Source organism: Eretmochelys imbricata, chromosome 12 (assembly GCF_965152235.1).
Source record: "Eretmochelys imbricata isolate rEreImb1 chromosome 12, rEreImb1.hap1, whole genome shotgun sequence".
NCBI lineage: Eukaryota > Metazoa > Chordata > Testudines > Cheloniidae > Eretmochelys > Eretmochelys imbricata.
This window is the reverse complement of record NC_135583.1, coordinates 6,977,173-6,996,361: the sequence shown is the minus strand read 5'-3', so window position 1 is coordinate 6,996,361 and position 19,189 is coordinate 6,977,173. Positions and strand designations below refer to the sequence as shown.

Below are 19,189 nucleotides of genomic sequence, written 5' to 3'. Positions count from 1 at the left end.
TCCACTCTGGTTTACAGGCTGGGGCTGGGGCTTTGGGATCACACCCTGCGCTCCTAGAACACCTGCCTGGTTCAAGTCCTAGTCCAGTACCTCCAGACTCCTTCTGCCTGCCTGTGTTCTCCGCAAGCAGAATGCCTCCAGGAAGTGTTTCTGGGCCAGTGCACCTCCACATGTAACCCTTCTGCTGCCGTGCCTGCTGAAGTCAGAGTTATCCCCAAGTTTGAATTAACCCTGCCCTATGGCATTATACACTGCACGCAGGAACTACCCTCCACATCCTAGTCATTTGCCAACACTGCAGGGAAATAATACTAGACAATCTAATGGTCCCTTCTGGCCATACGTTCTATCAATCTATATGTCATGTCATGCCATGCATCCAGAAAGGCCAGCAGGCCAACTTCCTGAGAAAAGCTCAGAGTATAGATCTGATCCAAAGCCCAGTGCAGTCAATGAGATTCTTTCCATTACCTTCAGCAAGCATTGGGTCAGGCCCCGCTGTCCATTCATATCTTAGATGCATGCGAGAAAATGAAGAAGAGGAGATAACGCTACCCAGACCATTTAGTACACAGGCAGGTAATTATGGGGTCTCACTAACAACTCGATTCAACAACTCTTGGCCACAAAACACATGGAGCCTATGATGAGTTTAATAAGAAAGTATGCATCAAATTAAAAAATACAGAAAGATAGAAAAAGGACAGTTATGATCCATTTTTATTCCATCACATGTGCACTCAGTAATACACTACAGGACATCATGCTAACACCACACATTTCACTTTCTCTTTATCTAATTTTTTTACAGAAATACAATTACAAAAACACAAAGAAGAAGAAAGACACTTTTCTACTAATCTCGGCTCTTGTTTTTAGAGTATATGAAAATAGGGCAACACAGAGCACTCAGCTACCAGATGGGCACATTATAAAAACACAGCTAGGATATGTTATTTTGGTTGTGTGAACAGTAACTCCTCGTTAAGGCTGCCTATCTTGTAAAGGAAACTAGTGGGGAACAACAGGTTGGCATGAAAAGGAGGCATCCGATGGTTTTTGACAGGCCAGCCCAGAATGCGTTGTGGGGGCATACTGGAGATTTTCATACAATGGCCCCTCTTGGAATAATTTCATTGCTAGGGAGTCACCCTGACATTTTTCAACACACTAGATCTGAAAAGTGACATTGTCTAGGGAAAAGTCAGCAATTACTCAGGCTGAATTAAGTTCACCCTTGTGAAGAGGGCCAGCACCAGGCCTAAGACAAAAGAATCCCATGCACGGCTACAGGCTGGGGACCAACTGGCTAAGCAGCAGTTCTCTAGAAAAGGACCTGGGGATTACAGTGGATGAGAAGCTGGATATGAGTCAGCAGTGTGCCCTCGTTGCCAAGAAGGCTAACGGCATATTGGGCTGCATTAGTAGGAGCGTTGCCAGTAGATCGAGGGAAGTGATTATTCCCCTCTATTCAGCACTGGGGAGGCCACATCTGGAGTATTGCATCTAGTTTTGGGCCCCCCACTACAGAAAGGATGTGGACAAATTGGAGAGAGACCCGCGGAGGGCAACAAAAATTATTAGGGGGTGGGGCACATGACTTACGAGGAGAAGCTGAGGGAACTGGGCTTGTTTAGTCTGCAGAAGAGAAGAGTGAGAGGGGATTTGATAGCAGCCTTCAACCACCTGAAGGGGACTCCAAAGAGGATGGAGCTCGGCTGTTCTCAGTGGTGGCAAATGACAGAACAAGGAGCAAGGGTCTCCAGTTACAGTGGGGGAGGTCTAGGTTGGATATTAGGAAACACTATTTCACTAAGAGGGTGGTGAAGCCCTGGAATGCATTACCTAGGGAGGTGGTGGAATCTCCATCCTTCGAGGTTTTTAAGGCCTGGCTTGACAAAGCCCTGGCTGGGATGATTTAGTTGGGGTTGGTCCTGCTTTGAACAGGGGGTTGGACTAGATGACCTCCTGAGGTTTCTTCCAACCCCAATCTTCTATGATTCTATGTGCCATGAATTTCACCTGACAACATTTGCTATTCTGGGTCAGACCCCACCACCCCGACATGCTAAAAGCAGAACAGCCCTGTAGTGGAAGAGAGAGAATACAAGTCTCCAGTGAGAAGTTAAAAGCAATTATTGAATCAAGCTAAGTCTTTGTAAAAGAGAACTCAATTCAAAGAAGTGAGCAGGTTGCAGCTGGCGTTCTCAGGGTGAAATATTTGGTATGTCGTGGCTTTTAAAAACATTTTGTGGTTTCAGAAGTGACGGGAAGAGGGAAAAATAAGAAGCTCTCTTTTTGGAAGGGTGCATGAGGGATATATTTCAATGCTCACATGCAGTATTTGTACAGCCTCACGGCCATTACTCCCAGCCACGTTCTGAAGCGCCCACAGCTCCACCTCTGAGTTTCACAGATACCAAGTGAAAGCAGTAAAAGAATGAGTATTGGAGGTGATCAGAGTCAGATTGTCTCTAGGAGCAGAAAAGGAAAGGAAGAACCTCCTCTCCCCTTCATCAAAGAGGCAGTCAGTCACATGTCTAAGTCCTGTGACGGGAGCAGTTCTCCAAGGTCTTCATTTTCCATTTGTTTCAGAGGCCCTAAGCCCCTTCCCCCCCTGAAACAAAAGGAGAAGAAGGATTACATTAATAAAGGTGCTGGCTGTTTGGATTGGGAGCAGATCAGTCATTCTATCCAGTCACTGCCTGCATTTGTCGCATAAAACGATTTAAAATGCCACAACACACCAAATCAGAGATTTCACTTAAACCAGTTGTAGTAAGAAGAGGGCCTGAAACATAAGGCCTTATATTAGATGCCTGGTATGAGGCCTGAGGCCTGGGCTAAGGTATTTAAAACCTTGCTGATATGAAGCAAAGTTAAGTTGTGAGCAAGAGGCAGGCCCTGCTCACAGAATTCGGCAAGCATAGGGTTGATATTGCAAAAACATATGTTCCTAAGAGGTGCTAGGCACAAAACACTCATGCAAGCACATTCCAGAAAGGTGGTACCAGAACACCCCGATAAACACATTCCCCAAAGATAACAGGAACATGCTGACCCATCTTAAGGATAAGGTCAGGATGACAGCATCATGAATAGAGGTGTTTTGATTGCACCTACAGGTACAAGGCAATGGGTGGCGCCCTAATACGTTAGAGGTTGGCACCCTAATATGTCAAGGATGATACGTAACTTTTGTATTGCTGTAAAAAGATGTACCTCAGAGGAAGTGTCTTTGTCTGGTCTAGAGGATAGTGGAAAGTCCCGCCACTAACTGACCCGGTCCATTGTCACGGGCATACATGTGTTAGTGTACCTGTAACCACTGAGCCAGGGCATTAGCACCATGTTTCATCAGCAATGAACCTGACCAAGTGTCTTCGCTACGAACCAAGTCTGTGAATGTATTGGGTGGTTCCCTTAAGGTCTGCTGTGGCAGCTGTCTGCGCAGAGCTGGGACAGCACACAGGAGAACACCCAGGAGAACACGCACGCAGCCAAACATCTGACAACACCAGTCATGCATGGAGGGTGAAATTCTACCCTATGCACATAGCTAGCACAGGGCTGCTACTCCACTTAAATCCCACTTAAAATAGGGCTTCAGAGGGACTTAAGTGGAGTATCAGCCTTGTGAAATTCGCCCTGAAAGTAAGTGTGACAGGTTCGGTCACAGAGACCCCCTTGGGACTGTCACCTGATGTGCTGAGATTACCTCTGAGCCTGTTTTCTCTGCCAGTTTGGGACTTCAGATCCCTGTCTTGTTGAACCTGACATGCTAGCCAGCTGCAACACAGACCCAGGGTCTGAACCAAGCCCCCAAAGCTGCAGACTTAACTGAAAACAGCTCAGCAAGTACTCCTGTCTCCAGCATCCAGACACCCAGCTCCCAATGGGATCCAAACCCCAAACAAATCTATTTTACTCTGTATAAAGCTTATACAGGGTAAACTCATAAATTGTCTGCCCTCTATAACACTGATAGAGAGAGATGCACAGCTGTTTGCTCCCCCAAGTATTAATCACTTATTCTGGGTCAAATAATAAACAAAAGTGATTTTATTAAGTATAAAAAGTAGGATTTAAGTGGTTCCAAGTAATAACAGATAGAACAAAGTAAGTTACCAAGCAAAATAAAACAAAACACACAAGTCTAAGCCTAATACATTAAGAAACTGAATACAGGTAAATCTCACCCTTAGAGATGTTCCAATAAGCTTCTTTCACAGACTAGACTCCTTCCTAGTCTGGGCCCAATCCTTTCCCCTGGTACAATCCTTGTTAGGTCCCAGATCAGGTGGTAACTAGGGGATTTCTCATGACTGGCAGCCCCCTTTGTTCTGTTCCACCCCCTTTTATAGCTTTGGCACAAGGCGGGAATCCTTTGTCTCTCTCTGGGTTCCCTTCTAAATGGAAAAGCACCAGGTTTAAGATGGATTCCAGTATCATGTGACATGTTCACATGTCCTGTGAGACTTCATTACCCACTCGCTGACACACATGTATACCGAAAGGCTTACAAGTAAACAGAGCCATCTACAGTCAATTGTTCGAGTCAATGGGATTCAAGATACTAAACCACCATTAATGGCCCACACTTTGCATAATTACAATAGGACCTCAGAGTTATGCTTCATATTCCTAGTTTCAGATACAAGAATGATACATTCATACAAATAGTATGAACACACTCAGTAGATTATAAGGTTTGTGATTGTCAAGGCTGAATCCCCACTCTGGCACCTCAAGTGCAGGAAGTGGGGGCCTGCAAGGATTTTAAAAATTAATACTGGCCACTCTAGGCTTGTATTAAACTCCCAAGGTTACAGCTTCTTTCTGACCTTGGCTTGGTAAACACTGCCACCACCCAAATGCAAAAAAACCCCTTGGAACCCAGGAAGGAACACTTGGCTATTCCTCCCTGTGGGGTATCCTCAAGCCCTTTCACCTCCTGGTCAGTTGTGCAGTGCATCTTTGAAACCTGCCCATCCAACTCCCCAAAGAGCCGGAGAAGAATTCGCAAGTAATACAAGCAGATGACATCATTCAACCTTGAATGCTTTTATTTTAATGATTTTATGTCCTGTTTCAGGAAAGCCTAGAATAGAGATTTCTATAAAAGCCCACAAAGAAAAACACTCTCAGGAGTCCCACAAAATCCTCTGACGTTTAAGTGAAGTCGAGATAATGATAGCTATATATTCCACCTAACAAATACATCCTGCTACTACTTGCATACCCTGTTTCACTTGCTGAATATAAGAGCCACAAAAGTCATACATTCCAACACTAAATTGGGCAGAAAAATCCAGATTTCGTGGAGGGGAGGGGAGGGGACCCAACTCCTGCCTTATTACTCCAAATTCCCAGTTTGGGGAAACATCCTAACACATTGCATGGAAGCGAGTTTAAAAAAAAAAACAACAACCAAACTGTCAATGATGACAACTAATCAACTATGACAACAGTGTCGCATTTTCCTGTATGCCGGCCTTCAGTTTTGCCATGTAACATATAGCTGACATTATCACACAACATCATAGCACGGTTTCATAATGCAGGATGAGCTGTACTTAGCCAAGGTAGATATCATCTCGTTTTTTAACTACAAAGTTGTGCTGTGCTATTCAATGGTGGGAGAGGGTAGTAGCTGGGGCAAAGTGCCTTGCCTGTCTGTCTCACCAGGGGCCCAAATGTGTCATCTGTTGCAAGAGTTACTTTCGCCATACCCATGCAGAGGGATTTTCCTTCTAGACCCCTCAAGCCCCAAGGACATGCCATAGAGCATCAGGTCTAGGCTCACGTGTTAACGTAAAAAGGAAGCTTTGGAGGGGTTTAGAATGTATATTTGTTCCAAATTCCAACCACCTCCGAAGGTCGGCAAAATGTCCTCTGGCATTGCCCAAGGGTGCACCTCAAAGTGTCTCATATAAATTCTGTTTAAAGATCATCTGACAGTGACAGACTCACTCCCCAGTTTGGGATGTTCTTCATATTTGGAGAATTTACCCCCAGAATAGGACTGTCTTTCATACCGAGATCCAGACCAAAGAAAAGGCTCTGAGAATCAAACAAGCATCCCAAATCTACTCTGCACAGATTGAAATTTACCGCGAATGTACTGCAGGTCAAAACCATCTCAAAAATGCAACATTGACATTTTAACAATATTGTTCCCACAGCTTCTCTAAATACTTTCAGAACCTCTGCAGCGTGGAACCCACCCCAGACCTACCCGGGGATGTCTCTATACCGAAGCTGCAGCCCTTCTTTCTGAATCAGGTTTTATCAATAAAGGCCAATAATACTTGTCAACTGAAACTGTGTAACGAGAGGAATTGGTTACTTACTCTCTTCCACTGGGCACAAGGTTCCAACTTCTGCAGCCTACAAAGAAAAAAGGAAACAGTAAAATATTAATTATTGTTAACTATTTTTGACTATAGCCTCTCTCTTGCTTTCTCTCTCGGTGTTAACACTCTTCCTCTCTGGCAATTCAGTAGATGGCACCCTTCTCTTTTGAGTCAAACCCGAACCAGTACCCCAGCAAGTGATGCTGTGCTGTTAAAAGCCTTTTGCATGAAATATAAAACCAAGGTTCTATCTGTGGCTGTTAAAAATACCATTGCACTTTTTGTAAGACTGTCAGGGTCAACCCCAGCGTCCTGGCCAAATGTGTCCATTCTACCTATCTAAATTCCCCAGGCAATTTCCATTAGATACAGTATTTTTCTCTCTCCTCGTTAAACTTCTCTATACTACAGCTGTGTGCTGTTAAACAGCTGTCGTCTCACCCCAAAGGTGACTGCATTTCAATGTCGGGCAAAGTGAGTTATTCCGATACTTGACAAGAGAGGGCCAAATTCTTCTCTCGGTGAGGTTGCTGTGGAGCAACTGAAAGTCCTCGGCCCACAATTTGTACATTTTGTTATTACGGCTTGCTCACTGCTTGGTCTGGGCAAGATTGCTAAGTATTGGCACAGATAGCTTAACCACGCAGGTTTTGCTGCAGTCTCCAGGGCTAGTCCCTTAACAGGTCTTCCTCCTCTAAGGCAGAGGACAGCCAGCATTGCCAGATTTAGATCAACGACTACAGCACCGTTCTTAAAAATCAGCCCAATTTATCAAGGCAAACAATGCTGCACGGGGATCTCTTTTAAGGCACTAAGGGCTAAGCAAAAAACGTGGGATGGCTCTTCCCCGGCTGATGGAGAGGTCTGGCTGGGGAGGGTAAGGGGGTCAGAGCAATGACAGAAGCATGAAATCTTTCGTCCGCTCTGCTCAGATCCAGGCACAGAACATCAGGTGGCAGCCTCTAGCTTTCTTGGACCAAAATGGAAACCAAATATTAGGCCAAATGCTGCTCACGGTTACACCAGCGTGTACTACGGTTCCACGTGCCCTCTGCCCTGGCGTCAGAGCTGCTGGGATCTCCAGGAGAGTACAGGCTGAACCAGCAGGAGCTGTGTTCCCTGGAGCTCTGGGAGATATTGTCCCTCTAAACTCACACAATGGTGAGCATAACGCAGCTCGAAGGGTATCCTGGAGGATTTGGGTTTTGTGCAACTTTGTTGTACAATGTATTTAAATATTAACAAAAATAGCATGAAGCCCTGCAAGGCACATCTGAGCTGGAGAGCAGGGGGTGCGACAGGAAACCTGGGAAATACCTGTGGAGAACCTCCCAGAACAGACTGAACGTGTGGCCCTTTCACAGCAGGTCAGTAGAAGAGAGGAGAGCCCTGCTGAAGACGTCGGAGCTTGGAAAGAGGACGTGGGGTGGGGATTACTAGATGTCGCAAAGTACGGATGAACGTTGCTGTGCTGACCAGCCCATGGCTTATAGCTAACGGAATCCAATCAATCGGAGTAGTAAAAATGGGTTGGGTTTGTTTTTTTTAACCCAGTCACTGCCACTGGAACATCCGTGGGCTACTTGGCTTGCTTGGAGGAAGAACTTCCAGGGCTGGCCTGGTTGGTTCTTTGGATCTGAAGCAATGAAAGGAGGAACTTCATTTTCAGTCCCTGTAAGTTCTTTCTTACTTTATATTTGAGCTTCATTGATTTCAGTGGGAGCAGGATCAGACCTTTCAAGTGCTGGTGATATGGGAACATGAGAGGAGCTGTCAGACCAGCTCAGAGCATTGGTCTAGCTAGTTCAGCAACTTTCCTTCCGCAGAGACCAACACCTGAGGTTTTAAAGAAAGGAAGGGAAAACCGAGCTATCATACACAGTTTGGAAACACTGCGCATGGGGGTGTGGGAATATTTCCTCCTGATCCTTGCTGGTGACCATGGTGTGAAATGTCACACTGCACATCAGAATGTTGCTAGTGGTGATAGAATTAGCCTAACTTCTACGACATCCTACCACAGTATTTTACCTTCATGGGTATTGATGCGACTTTGTGCAGAAGAGACCCCACCTGGCCAGCCCAATGTTAACGCATCATCATGGGAGAGCCCCACTGACCCCCTATCATTAGTTTAGTCTCTTTATCATCCCCACCGTAACCACGTACCTGAGCATCTTGCTTCACTCTGGCGAGAGGCTGTGGAATCACCTTCTCCATTCCCTGAACAAACCACTTGAACACCCTGCCAGTCAGAAACTCCTGTTAAACTCCTGTTACAGCCCTTGCTTTCTTCATCGGGGGGGTTTACATGCAGCTTGAGCCAGGGCAGACTTAGCACCACAAAGGGCCCACAATGCAAGAAGCGAATTTACCCTATATCTGTGTCCACCCTCTGCGTATTGCTCTGCACCAATTAATTCAATCAATCAACCAGTGACAAGGTGCCAGAGGTGGCTAGACGCACTTGGCATGTTCTTGGGTTCCCGCCATTAGAATGAAAGTTCCACCAGGCAAACACGGGGGGATGGACACGGGGCAGCAATGGAAAGGGCCAGCGGATCAAAGTGTTCGGGAACCCAAATACGTAAGACACCAAGGACCATCCCAAGGCGACAGTGGAACATTTCAGAAGGATTCACGCTGCACTACCTGCCACCGTCGCCCCCCAGCGTCTGAGGAAAGAGAGATGTGCCGAGTCCCACCAGGCTGTCTGTAGATGCCCGCTGTGAGGTTCCCGATACGCTGTGACTTGCTTGAGAGCTTCCCTTTAGTGCTGTCCTGGTCTTACTTACTTTCCTTTCTGCTTGGGATTGTTCACAGCGAGAGAGAAGCGACATCATGAGTTTCATTGTAAACAGTGAAGGCCTTTAAGGCTTAAGCCATGTAGGTGAAATCCACCCTTGTGCAGAAGGCCAGAACCAATGAACATCACTGGAGCCACATCCGTCTACCGCAGCTCAGCACCCAGCCCAAGATCAGAACGAGGTCCATTTTGAGGGCATAAGTGGGATTTAGATATTGCACCCACAGCGTGTGCCAGCCCACTGCACAGGGGAGAGCTTCATGCTGTAGGACTTGTAAGAGCTGCCACCTGCTCGTTGATTTGTGTTGTAGTGGCACCTGGGGCCCAAATCACGGATCAGGGCCCTGCTGTGCTAGCCACTGGACAAACCCAGGACTTAAAGGCAGTCGCTGTGCTGAGGCGCTTACAATCTGACAACCAAAACACCAGTATCAGCACCGCTCTCCATCACGTAGCTGCCTCATCCCAAATGATCACCAGCATTTTGAACTCTAAACCCTGTTAAAGCCATCAGCAGCAGGAGAAGAACGGACGGAGGGGAAGCTTCATTCTGTATTTTCAGTCATTGGTCTCTGAAACTAACCAGCACCACATGGTTTGGTTTGTGGTCAAAAATGAATACAGCTCAGAGTCTAAATGGCATCAACATTTTAAAGCGCACAAGGGGATGTTTCAGAAGGTGAAATGAAAACTGAGGTGCTGTGGGGCACTAAGGGATAAGACTCAGCCCTTTAATCTAGTTTTATAAACATTTATAGCAAAGAATGCCCCAGATACCTTCGCTCTGCTGCCAACGTATCAGTACAGGATTTCTTCGAGAACTAGGAAGATTACTAACTCAGTGTGTCAGTACAAATTTCCCATGAGTTCTCGGATGTGTACTGCCCTAGGATTGCCATATGCACCCGGTTTTGACAGCACTAGTCCCTAGACAGCACAAGTACAAGTAATCTACTTCTTTTCACTGCCTGCAACTCCAAGGCTATGAAAGCAGGATACCGAGGGAAACCAGTGCAGTAAGATCTTGGAAAGAGACTTGGCTATAGCAGACTATGAAGTTTCCATTCCTGAAACTTCTACAGTCGGGCACCCCATTCACCCCAGCAAAAATCACTCACCTTCTTTTACAGCTGCCTCTTCAGATTTCCTCTCCTTTACATCCTGTCATACAAACACATATGGAATACACTGACATGCCGACGTCTGAATTAAAGTGACAATGCAGCTAATCGCAACACCTCTGCCTCCCATCTGCGTTCGTTTTTGCATGCCTTGGCCTGACAGCAGAGATGCCCGGCAGAAAAACAGTAACCAGCATTTATAAAATGAACAGAAATGAAGGAGTGATTTCCTTGGCTCCTGCTGCTTCCCAGGCAAATGTACAACTCTGGCTTATCTGACAGCTCAGTTCTACTTTGCCATGTTACCACTCCCAGTATCAATACCCCTCTGGGGGAAATAAATGTTGGCAAAACGTATCTCCACTATCCTTTTTTGTTAATTGATTTTAAATTTTAAAAAGCAGCCCCTGAAGACTGTAACACCCTGCAGATCCCAAGGAGCAATCAAAACGAAACTTTGTGCGTACTTGAGAGCTAAGCTTAGACTTCATGGTCCTGTCTACACTAGGGGAATTGGTGGTGGCACCAGTAGGAATATTTCAGTCAAGATTCACAGGGCCGATTCTGATCTCACACAGGGTTTATACCCATGTAATTCATTTTATGTAATGATTTCAGTGGAGCGATTCAGGTTTTACACCCAGGTAATGATTTCAGGGGAGTGATTCCTACATACACTCATGTAACTGAAAGCAGAATCAGGCTGTCACCTACTGGGGTATAAAATAAAACGTTGTTTGTTTTCTTTTCTAGATGCTCTCAATAGAAGATCATCAGGTTTCCCTCCTGAGGGGTTTGTGTCTAGATAGAGCGAGCACAGGGAAATCAGGAGCACGCTTTTCCCTTTGATCTTTCACCGACCTGACCTAAAGGGCAGTGCTTCTTGCTCACTCTTAAGTTAACATACCCTGCTTGGGCTAAAGATGCCTCTGCAAGAGAATCCTGTCTGTCAATAGAAATCTGTTTATTTTTGATCCTCAAGCTTGTGTGTATGCTGAAAATAATTTTTTCTCCTCTCCTGTCAGGTCAATGTTTGGTCCTGGATCGGCTGGGCAGGCATAAAAACAAGCAGGAAAATACCCCCAGGTGGATCAGATAAAGTATCAAAGAAAAATGGGTTCGTTTTCTTCGCAAGAGATCTCTTCTTGAGGTACAGCTCCATTCAGAATTAGCCCAGATGATTTCCACTGCTTGGGTATTTAAGAATATCATTACAGGCATTATGACTGGAAAGTCAGAACTACAACGGTCACTGACCTTAACTGACCGCACATTACCCAAGAACAAAGTGGTTTGCAGGACAGTGTGTCCCTGTACAAACCACACTGTATCACCACACTTACGTCTTCTGCTGCCTTTAGCTTGCTGGGGATCGTTTAACTCCGAATGTCCCAGCCTTCATCAGTATGGGTCAGATGCTAGGTGCTCTTTTAATGCAGAGTTTTACTGTTTAATTTGTAAAACTGGAAAACAAGTAGGTTGTGGAGGAAAATTTCCATATGGAATGGTCTTCACTAGAAAATTAAGTCATGTCAAACCATGCCCTTGAGGAGTTGGGCTAACAAACAGAATGTTAAACACCGTTAAGTAGTCCAGGTTACAGGAATCACGGTACTTAACATTGTGAGTAACACCTGCTAGAACCGAGGGCTAACCACAACCAGCTGACACAATGTTAAACACAACTTGTCTCTGTCTGCACGGACTGAAAATTGTTTTACTATTGTGTTAGTTAACATGCTTCCTCAAGCTCATGTTCTTATATGACCTAATTTTCTAGTGAGGACCAGCCCATAAACAGCCGTAACTACGTTTACAGTGTCTGAGCCGTTAAAAAGTCAAAGTATGTGTATTAAGCCCCATAGATTCCTCATGGAAACCAGTATGTATGAGACAATCCTGCTGTTGCGTCTTGTGTTTACTGTATTTACCTTCTCATTTTTCATTTCTAGAGACAGGTGGAATGGAATCTTTATTTTAAGAGCTCATCCTTCACCCGACGTATAGGGCCCTCCAGGCAAGGCGAATAATATGCTTGCTCCAGCCATTCTGAAAATTAGCAAAATGGAGGCTAGAGTGACACGGGGAGTTGCTAATGGAGATTTTCACCCCTAGTTCACGAGTTCACATATGGACCAAATCAATAGGAACTGGAAGCCAGGATCACCTGACAGCTGTCTGGAGGCTCATACGAAATGGGCTGGGGGGCTCCGTCTAGTGCTAGGGGAAAAGCGTCCATATCACAGGTGGTACTAACTGGCCCCTTTCTTGTCCGCAGCATTGTTATAGCCTTGATGGTGACTATGACTGGAGGGGTGTTAATGGGCCACTTCACTGTGAGTGATCCCTTGAAATGTGTTCATAGAATCATAGAATCTCAGGGTTGGAAGGGAGCTCAGGAGGTCATCTAGTCCAACCCCCTGCTCAAAGCAGGACCAATCCCAACTAAATCATCCCAGCCAGGGCTTTGTCAAACCTGATCTTAAAAACATCAAAGGAAGGAGATTCCACCACCTCCCTAGGTAATGCATTCCAGTGTTTCACCACCCTCCTAGTGAAAAAGTTTTTCCTAATATCCAACCTAAATCTCCCCCACTGCAACTTGAGACCATTACTCCTTGTTCTGTCATCTGCTACCACTGAGAACAGTCTAGATCCATCCTCTTTGGAACCCCCTTTCAGGTAGTTGAAAGCAGCCATCAAATCCCCCCTCATTCTTCTCTTCTGCAGACTAAACAATCCCAGTTCCCTCAGCCTCTCCTCATAAGTCATGTGCTCCAGCCCCCTAATCATTTTTGTTGCCCTCCTCTGGACTCTTTCCAATTTTTCCACATCCTTCTTGTAGTGTTAACTCCTTGTGCTAAACAATCTGTTCCACCTTGTATTTAGCTGTGAAGCTCTGAGTACATTTCCCAGATCTGAAGAAGAGCTCTGTGTAAGCTTGAAAGCAGAAGTTGGTCCAATAAAAGATATTCCCTCACCCATCTTGTCTCTCCAATGCCCCCTTTCTTGACAGTTTCAACAGAAAGATCACAGACTGAATGAGCTCCAAAGACTGAATTGCCCTCTCTCCCCTAGAAGCAGTCCCTTGGCTTCAGGATTGGAGACGTGCATATCTGCTACTTATGTTGCACTGTTCTGGAGACAAGCAGAGGACTCCAGTCTCCAGTGCTGTTAAATGGAGATTTTGCACAGAAGGCCAGAAGGGGCCACTAAGATCCTCTTGTCTGAGTTCCTGCAGAATACAGACCAGAAAATTCCATCCAGCCATTCCGGCAGTACAGGGAATTGCACTGCCCTATTGCTAAGTGAACACTGTTGAGCCCAATAACTTGTAGCCAAGCTGCAGCATCTTTCAGAATAAGATCCAGTCTGGATTTAAGGGCTCCAAGCAATGGTGCATTGTGACACATACCATGTCTAGCAGTCCCAATGGTTAATTACCCCCTCTGTTAAAAAGTTGTATCACTCATAGAATCATAGAATAATAGATAGATTAGCAAAGCTTTTGAGATGGTCTCCCACAGTATTCTTGCCAGCAAGTTAAAGAAGTGTGGGCTGGATGAATGGACTATAAGGTGGAAAGAAAGCTGGCTAGATTGTCAGACTCAACGGGTAGTGATCAATGGCTCCATGTCTCGTTGGCAGCCAGTATCTAGCGGAGTGCCCCAAGGGTCAGTCCTGGAGCCGGTTTTCTTCAATATCTTCATAAATGATCTGGAGGATGGTGTGGATTGCACCCTCAGCAAGTTTGCAGATGACACTAAACTGGGAGGAGAGGTAGATACGCTGGAGGGTAGGGATAGAATACCAAGGGCCCTAGACAAATTAGAGGATTGGGCCAAAAGAAATCTGATGAGGTTCAACAAGGACAAGTGCAGAGTCCTGCACTTAGGACGGAAGAATCCCATGTACCGCTACAGACTAGGGACCAAATGGCTAGACAGCAGTTCTGCAGAAAAGGACCTAGGAGTTACAGTGGACGAGAAGCTGGATATGAGTTAACAGTGTGCCCTTGCTGCCAAGAAGGCCAAAGGCATTTTGGGATGTATAAGGAGGGGCATTGCCAGCAGATTGAGGGACGTGATCGTTCCCCTCTATTCGACATTGGTGAAGCCTCATCTGGAGTACTGTGTCCAGTTTTGGGCCCCACACGACAAGAAGGATGTGAAAAAATTGGAAAGCATCCAGCAGAGGGCAACAAAAATGATTAGGGGATTGGAACACATGACTTATGAGGAGAGGCTGAGGGAACTGGGATTGTTTAGTCTGCAGAAGAGAAGAATGAGGGGGGATTTGATAGCTGCTTTCAGCTACCTGAAGGGGGGTTCCAAAGAGGATGGATCTAGACTGTTCTCAGTGGTAGCACATGACAGAACGAAGAGTAATGGTCTCACGTTGCAGTGGGGGAGGTTTAGGTTGGATATTAGGAAACACCATTTCACTAGGAGGGTGGTGAAGCACTGGAATGGGTCACCTATGGAGGTGGTGGAATCTCCTTCCTTTGAGGTTTTTAAGATCAGGCTTGACAAAGCCCTGGCTGGGATGATTTAGTTGGGATTGGTCCTGCTTTGAGCAGGGGGTTGGACTAGATGACCTCCTGAGCTCCCTTCCAACCCTGAGATTCTATGATTCTATGATGCTATGATTTCCAGTTTGAATTTTTTAACTTCATTTCCAGCCAGTGGATCTGGCTATTCTTTTGCCTACTAATTCAAAGGTCCCCCTAATATCAGATGCCTTTTCCCCATGTACAAACTGAAATCGAGACGCTTCTTAACCTTCTCTTTGAAAACTAACTAGCTTGAACTCCGTAAGTGTCCGCTTGCAAGGCATGTTTCCCAGACCTCACTTTTCAGTAGCATGAAATTAAGGTAACGATTTAGAAAAAGATGGGTCAATCAGTAACAACCCCTCTAGAAAGCCGCTTTCCCCAAATTGCAAAATCATGGTATTAAGAAAGAGTCACCGTGGGAAAGCTGAGGGTGGAGTGTGCTTGAGGTCGAGAGGATACCATCACTCCTGAGGGTCAGAGGACTTGTGTACGTGTCTGTGTGTGCTCGGGCTACTACGCACGGAATACATCATCTCTTGATGACACAGTGGTCTGGCAGAGCGATACTGGGAGCTGTCCCATGCTACAAGTTGAGCAGTTCCTGTTAGCCCAAGTGTCTTAAAACAACAAAGAAGGGGTGGGGGTCTCAAGAAAATTATTTGAAGTAACTTTACAAATTCTGGAGACCATACAAAGAAGTCACTAAACTGATCAAAATATCAACATTAATGGCCTAGCAGATAGAGCACAAGACTGGGAAGCAGGAGCCTGCATGCTATTTCTGGCTCTGCCACTGGCCTGCTGGGTGACCTTGGTCTACTCACGTCATCTGTCGGTGCCTCAGTTTCCCCATATGCAAAATGGGGTAATGATGCTGCCCTTCTTTGTAAAGTGCTTTGAGATCTTCTGATGTGTCGTGCTAGGTATTATTGTCATCATTATCAGGGGTCTTTCTATCACAACACAGGCTGATGCTTGAGCCTATACAGCAGAGGACCCCAAACTGTGGGGCATGTTCCCCCACCCAAGCCGCAGCCCTGCTCCTGGCCCAGCTCCAAGGGAGGCAGGGGGGCATGAACAGGGGTAAGGGGGGGGCACGACCCTCAAAAGTTTGGGGACCAATGCTATACGGTCTGGAGAACAGGAGGCTATACAGATCATATTGTCTTATTATAGTGCATAAGTACCCAAAAAGGATCACACAGGCTGGAATAAAGATCTATTTGAACTAAGTAGTTACAGGAGAAATCGACAATGCTGGCATTCTTTTCTTCTGAGGTTGATCAGTGTTTGGAATTCTGCATAGGTGCTGGTAGATTCCACCTTGTGGGGATTCCAGAAAAAATAACAACAGCAGCCAGATGAGTGCATGGAGCAGATGCTTAACACGGATTTCTGCTCCCCTGGGGAGTTTTGCCTGCATCAAATCTGGCACTGGGAAGCAATTTTCCTCACGGCCATATGGCCAGGGCCTTCCTTGCTTGTCACTGAGCATAGAATGTTCATTAAGATCAGGTGGGCAAACTCCTGTAATTACAAGGGGCCTCAGACAATGTTAGTCCCTAGTCCTTCCATCTTCCTCCTCTGTGTTTCAGTAATCTCAGACAAGGAGGGGGCTATTGACCATCCTGCAGGGACCTGTGGGGAAGAAGGGGTGAGGGGAGCCATTGCGTGTGTGTGTGTGTGTACACCTGTAAGCCTATGGAAAAGTAGGGCTCGTCATTACACATTGGGATGTGTGCGCTCATGACATGTACTGGTGTTTCTCTTGTGCTGCCGTGACGATGTCTCTTCTTTGTCTTTGCTGCACTCACCTCAAGCTTGTTCATGTTTTCCGGCTGCGGGATCATCTTCCCAAATCCCTGCACCAGCCAGTTAATTACCCTGCTGCCAGTCCTGCAGAGAGAGATCACCCACCGTTAGGACAGTTCTCCTTCTACCCTCACTAGAGCTGGAGCAGATCCATTCCCCTCTCCTCTCCTGCTCTCTCCTCCGGGCCCTAGAAGATTGCTCTCGACCACGAAGGGCCAAGCAGCCTCGGCTGCTGTGGAAAGCCCAAACAATCAGGTTTTTTGCAGAGGCTGGGGAAAGGACAGAATCTCTCCCCTCTCCCCTTTCAAATCCAGAGTTGGGGCACAGAAGAGAGACCCAAAGCATCTCCACAAGGCACTCTCCTCCCGGTGGTACTGCCATCTGCCAACCTCTATATCCCTTCTCTGTGGGTGTTTTGGCCAGCAGATCTCCATAGTTCACAGGACCAATGGTCATACCAATGGTCAGCCATGGTTCACCCCCAAATCACCCCCTTTTCCTGCACGGCTACATGGATTCATAGAGTTTAAGGCGAGAAGGGGCCATTAGATCATTCTGCACATCAGAGGCGAGAGAATTTCACCCCATTAACAGAGGCAGTCACAGTGCAGCAATTCTTTGCAGCAGGCAGAGAGAACCCCAGAGCCACCCTTGGCAAGATTAGATCATCTGGTCAGACCTCCCCACACCAGAACTCAGCTGTTCCATTGCTTTCCAGGCCACGTATCCCCAAGCAAGGGGCCCTAAATCCCTATCAGTGTTATACACATATAGAGACTAGCTGGGGATCAATATAACAACAGAGCCTTAAGTGCAGGTTTATACATAGAGTAAGAGTGAAATTGGCATGACAGACAGAAGGGTGAATGAGGCTCAGATGAATTACCTGAGACAGGGTAGAGCTCAGAGGGGGAAGAAAGCAGAATTCTCACACTAGTCTACCAATAAATCCCAACCAGAGCCATCAGAAATACTAGTGACAGGCAAGCCGACTTTGTAAAATAAGCCCCATCAAAAGACCTCATGCAAAATCAAAACGTCCAAGCCTGTCCCTGCAATTCGCACACATGCACTCAGCTTCATCATCGTCTGCATCTCTGTGCTTCCCAAATTTGAGTTAGACTAGAAGGGGAAGTACCAAAACACTATGCAAAAACCGGTTCTCATAAAATTTCCAATCCAGTTCTGCAGAGCCAAGTGTGCGGGAGTTTGGTTGCGATTTAGAAAAGCGTCTTTAAGCTTGGAGAGAGAGTGTTGTCCCGTGTAGCCTGACTGATTATTGCAATTATAAAATTGCTTATTGGGATGCAACATGCACTTGTCACAAACAGCAGGTTCTTTATTCAGGTGGCTACTTAGCGTTAATTAAAAAGATGAAACTGGTGAAGCACCCAGCAACGCGATGAGATTTAGCTAATATAGACAATTATTGAAATCACAGAAAAATTTATATACATAAGTATATGAATCAGATAACTACAGTGAAGTGTTTCCTACATTGTTCATACATACAGGCTTGCATTGTGCATACTTACAACCTTTGGAGACATTAGAAACAAAGCTAGGAGGACCAGTCAGTGGAGCACATCAGAGCGGTGGTACTGATTTAGTTTACACCATCTCGAGAATCCAATGCACCCAGAATTTAGGGAACTAAGTCACGTCTTTTATACCCATTCTTTATGTAACCATTGAGAAACAGAACCCTTTTCGATGCTCTTCTGTGACTATAATAAAGTTAACACCTGCCTATTATCCATATGTGATAATCTGGGTGTCCATAATTATACTTCCAATCACTGACCTAAGCAATATGAGTCAATCCATTTCTTAATAGACCATCTGCATCACTGTGGTTTAACTGCCTAGTTACTATGGTACAAGACATTGCAGAAAATCCCCCAAACTTCCTCTTACTTGGGCAACTTGCGGTGTACCTGTGCTTCTGTGGTCACCTGTTTGCTACATCTAATAAGAAGGTATCATTCATGACCTAGGGTTCAGTCCTCAGACCTGCATTAACTTCACTTAAAATTCAGCCTGTGGTTGATTAAAATCAAGCTTTTTACACCGGGCCTTTTTATTCTAACAAAGCCTAGGAACCCAGTTACGTGTGCTCTCCTGCTTGCAGTTACTGCTTCAATACTGCTTCCATTATTATTTCTATGAGCAGACATAGTAGACAGATTATATTTTACCCAACCTTATAAACCCTCCAAAATTAGATCAAGGGTCCACACCAGGGAATCAGACAGTTCTACCCCCAGCCCTGCTACTGACAGATCTTGAACAAAGGTTGTATGATCTTGAGCAAATCACTAAACTTCTCTGCGCTGCCAAATTAAACTCACCGGGAGCTGGAAGGATCAGAAGTGCGATGGGCTGCCATCTGCTAAGTAGCCTGAGGGACTTGGGTGCCCTCCTGTTGAATGGGGCTTAAGTGCCTCGCTGCCTTAGGTGTCTCTGGGGACATCTGAGCCATACTTTTTAATGAAAATATATGGGCCATGTAGGGCACCCGTCTCTCCCTCTCTGCTAA

At 45.9% G+C, this 19,189-nt stretch overlaps 1 protein-coding gene across 1 annotated transcript in view; it reads right to left on the bottom strand.

Moving 5' to 3' along the window:
- LOC144272977 (uncharacterized) overlaps positions 1-19,189 on the bottom strand; it is a 33,737-nt gene that overhangs the window by 11,494 nt on the left and 3,054 nt on the right. Inside the window, exons 4-8 of the mRNA XM_077831412.1 lie at positions 16,653-16,734; positions 10,281-10,323; positions 9,009-9,159; positions 8,526-8,601; positions 6,354-6,390 (exon numbers count right to left, since the gene is read on the bottom strand). Coding sequence (XP_077687538.1) covers positions 6,354-6,390; positions 8,526-8,601; positions 9,009-9,159; positions 10,281-10,323; positions 16,653-16,734 — 389 coding nt within the window. The remainder of the gene's footprint in view (positions 1-6,353; positions 6,391-8,525; positions 8,602-9,008; positions 9,160-10,280; positions 10,324-16,652; positions 16,735-19,189) is intronic.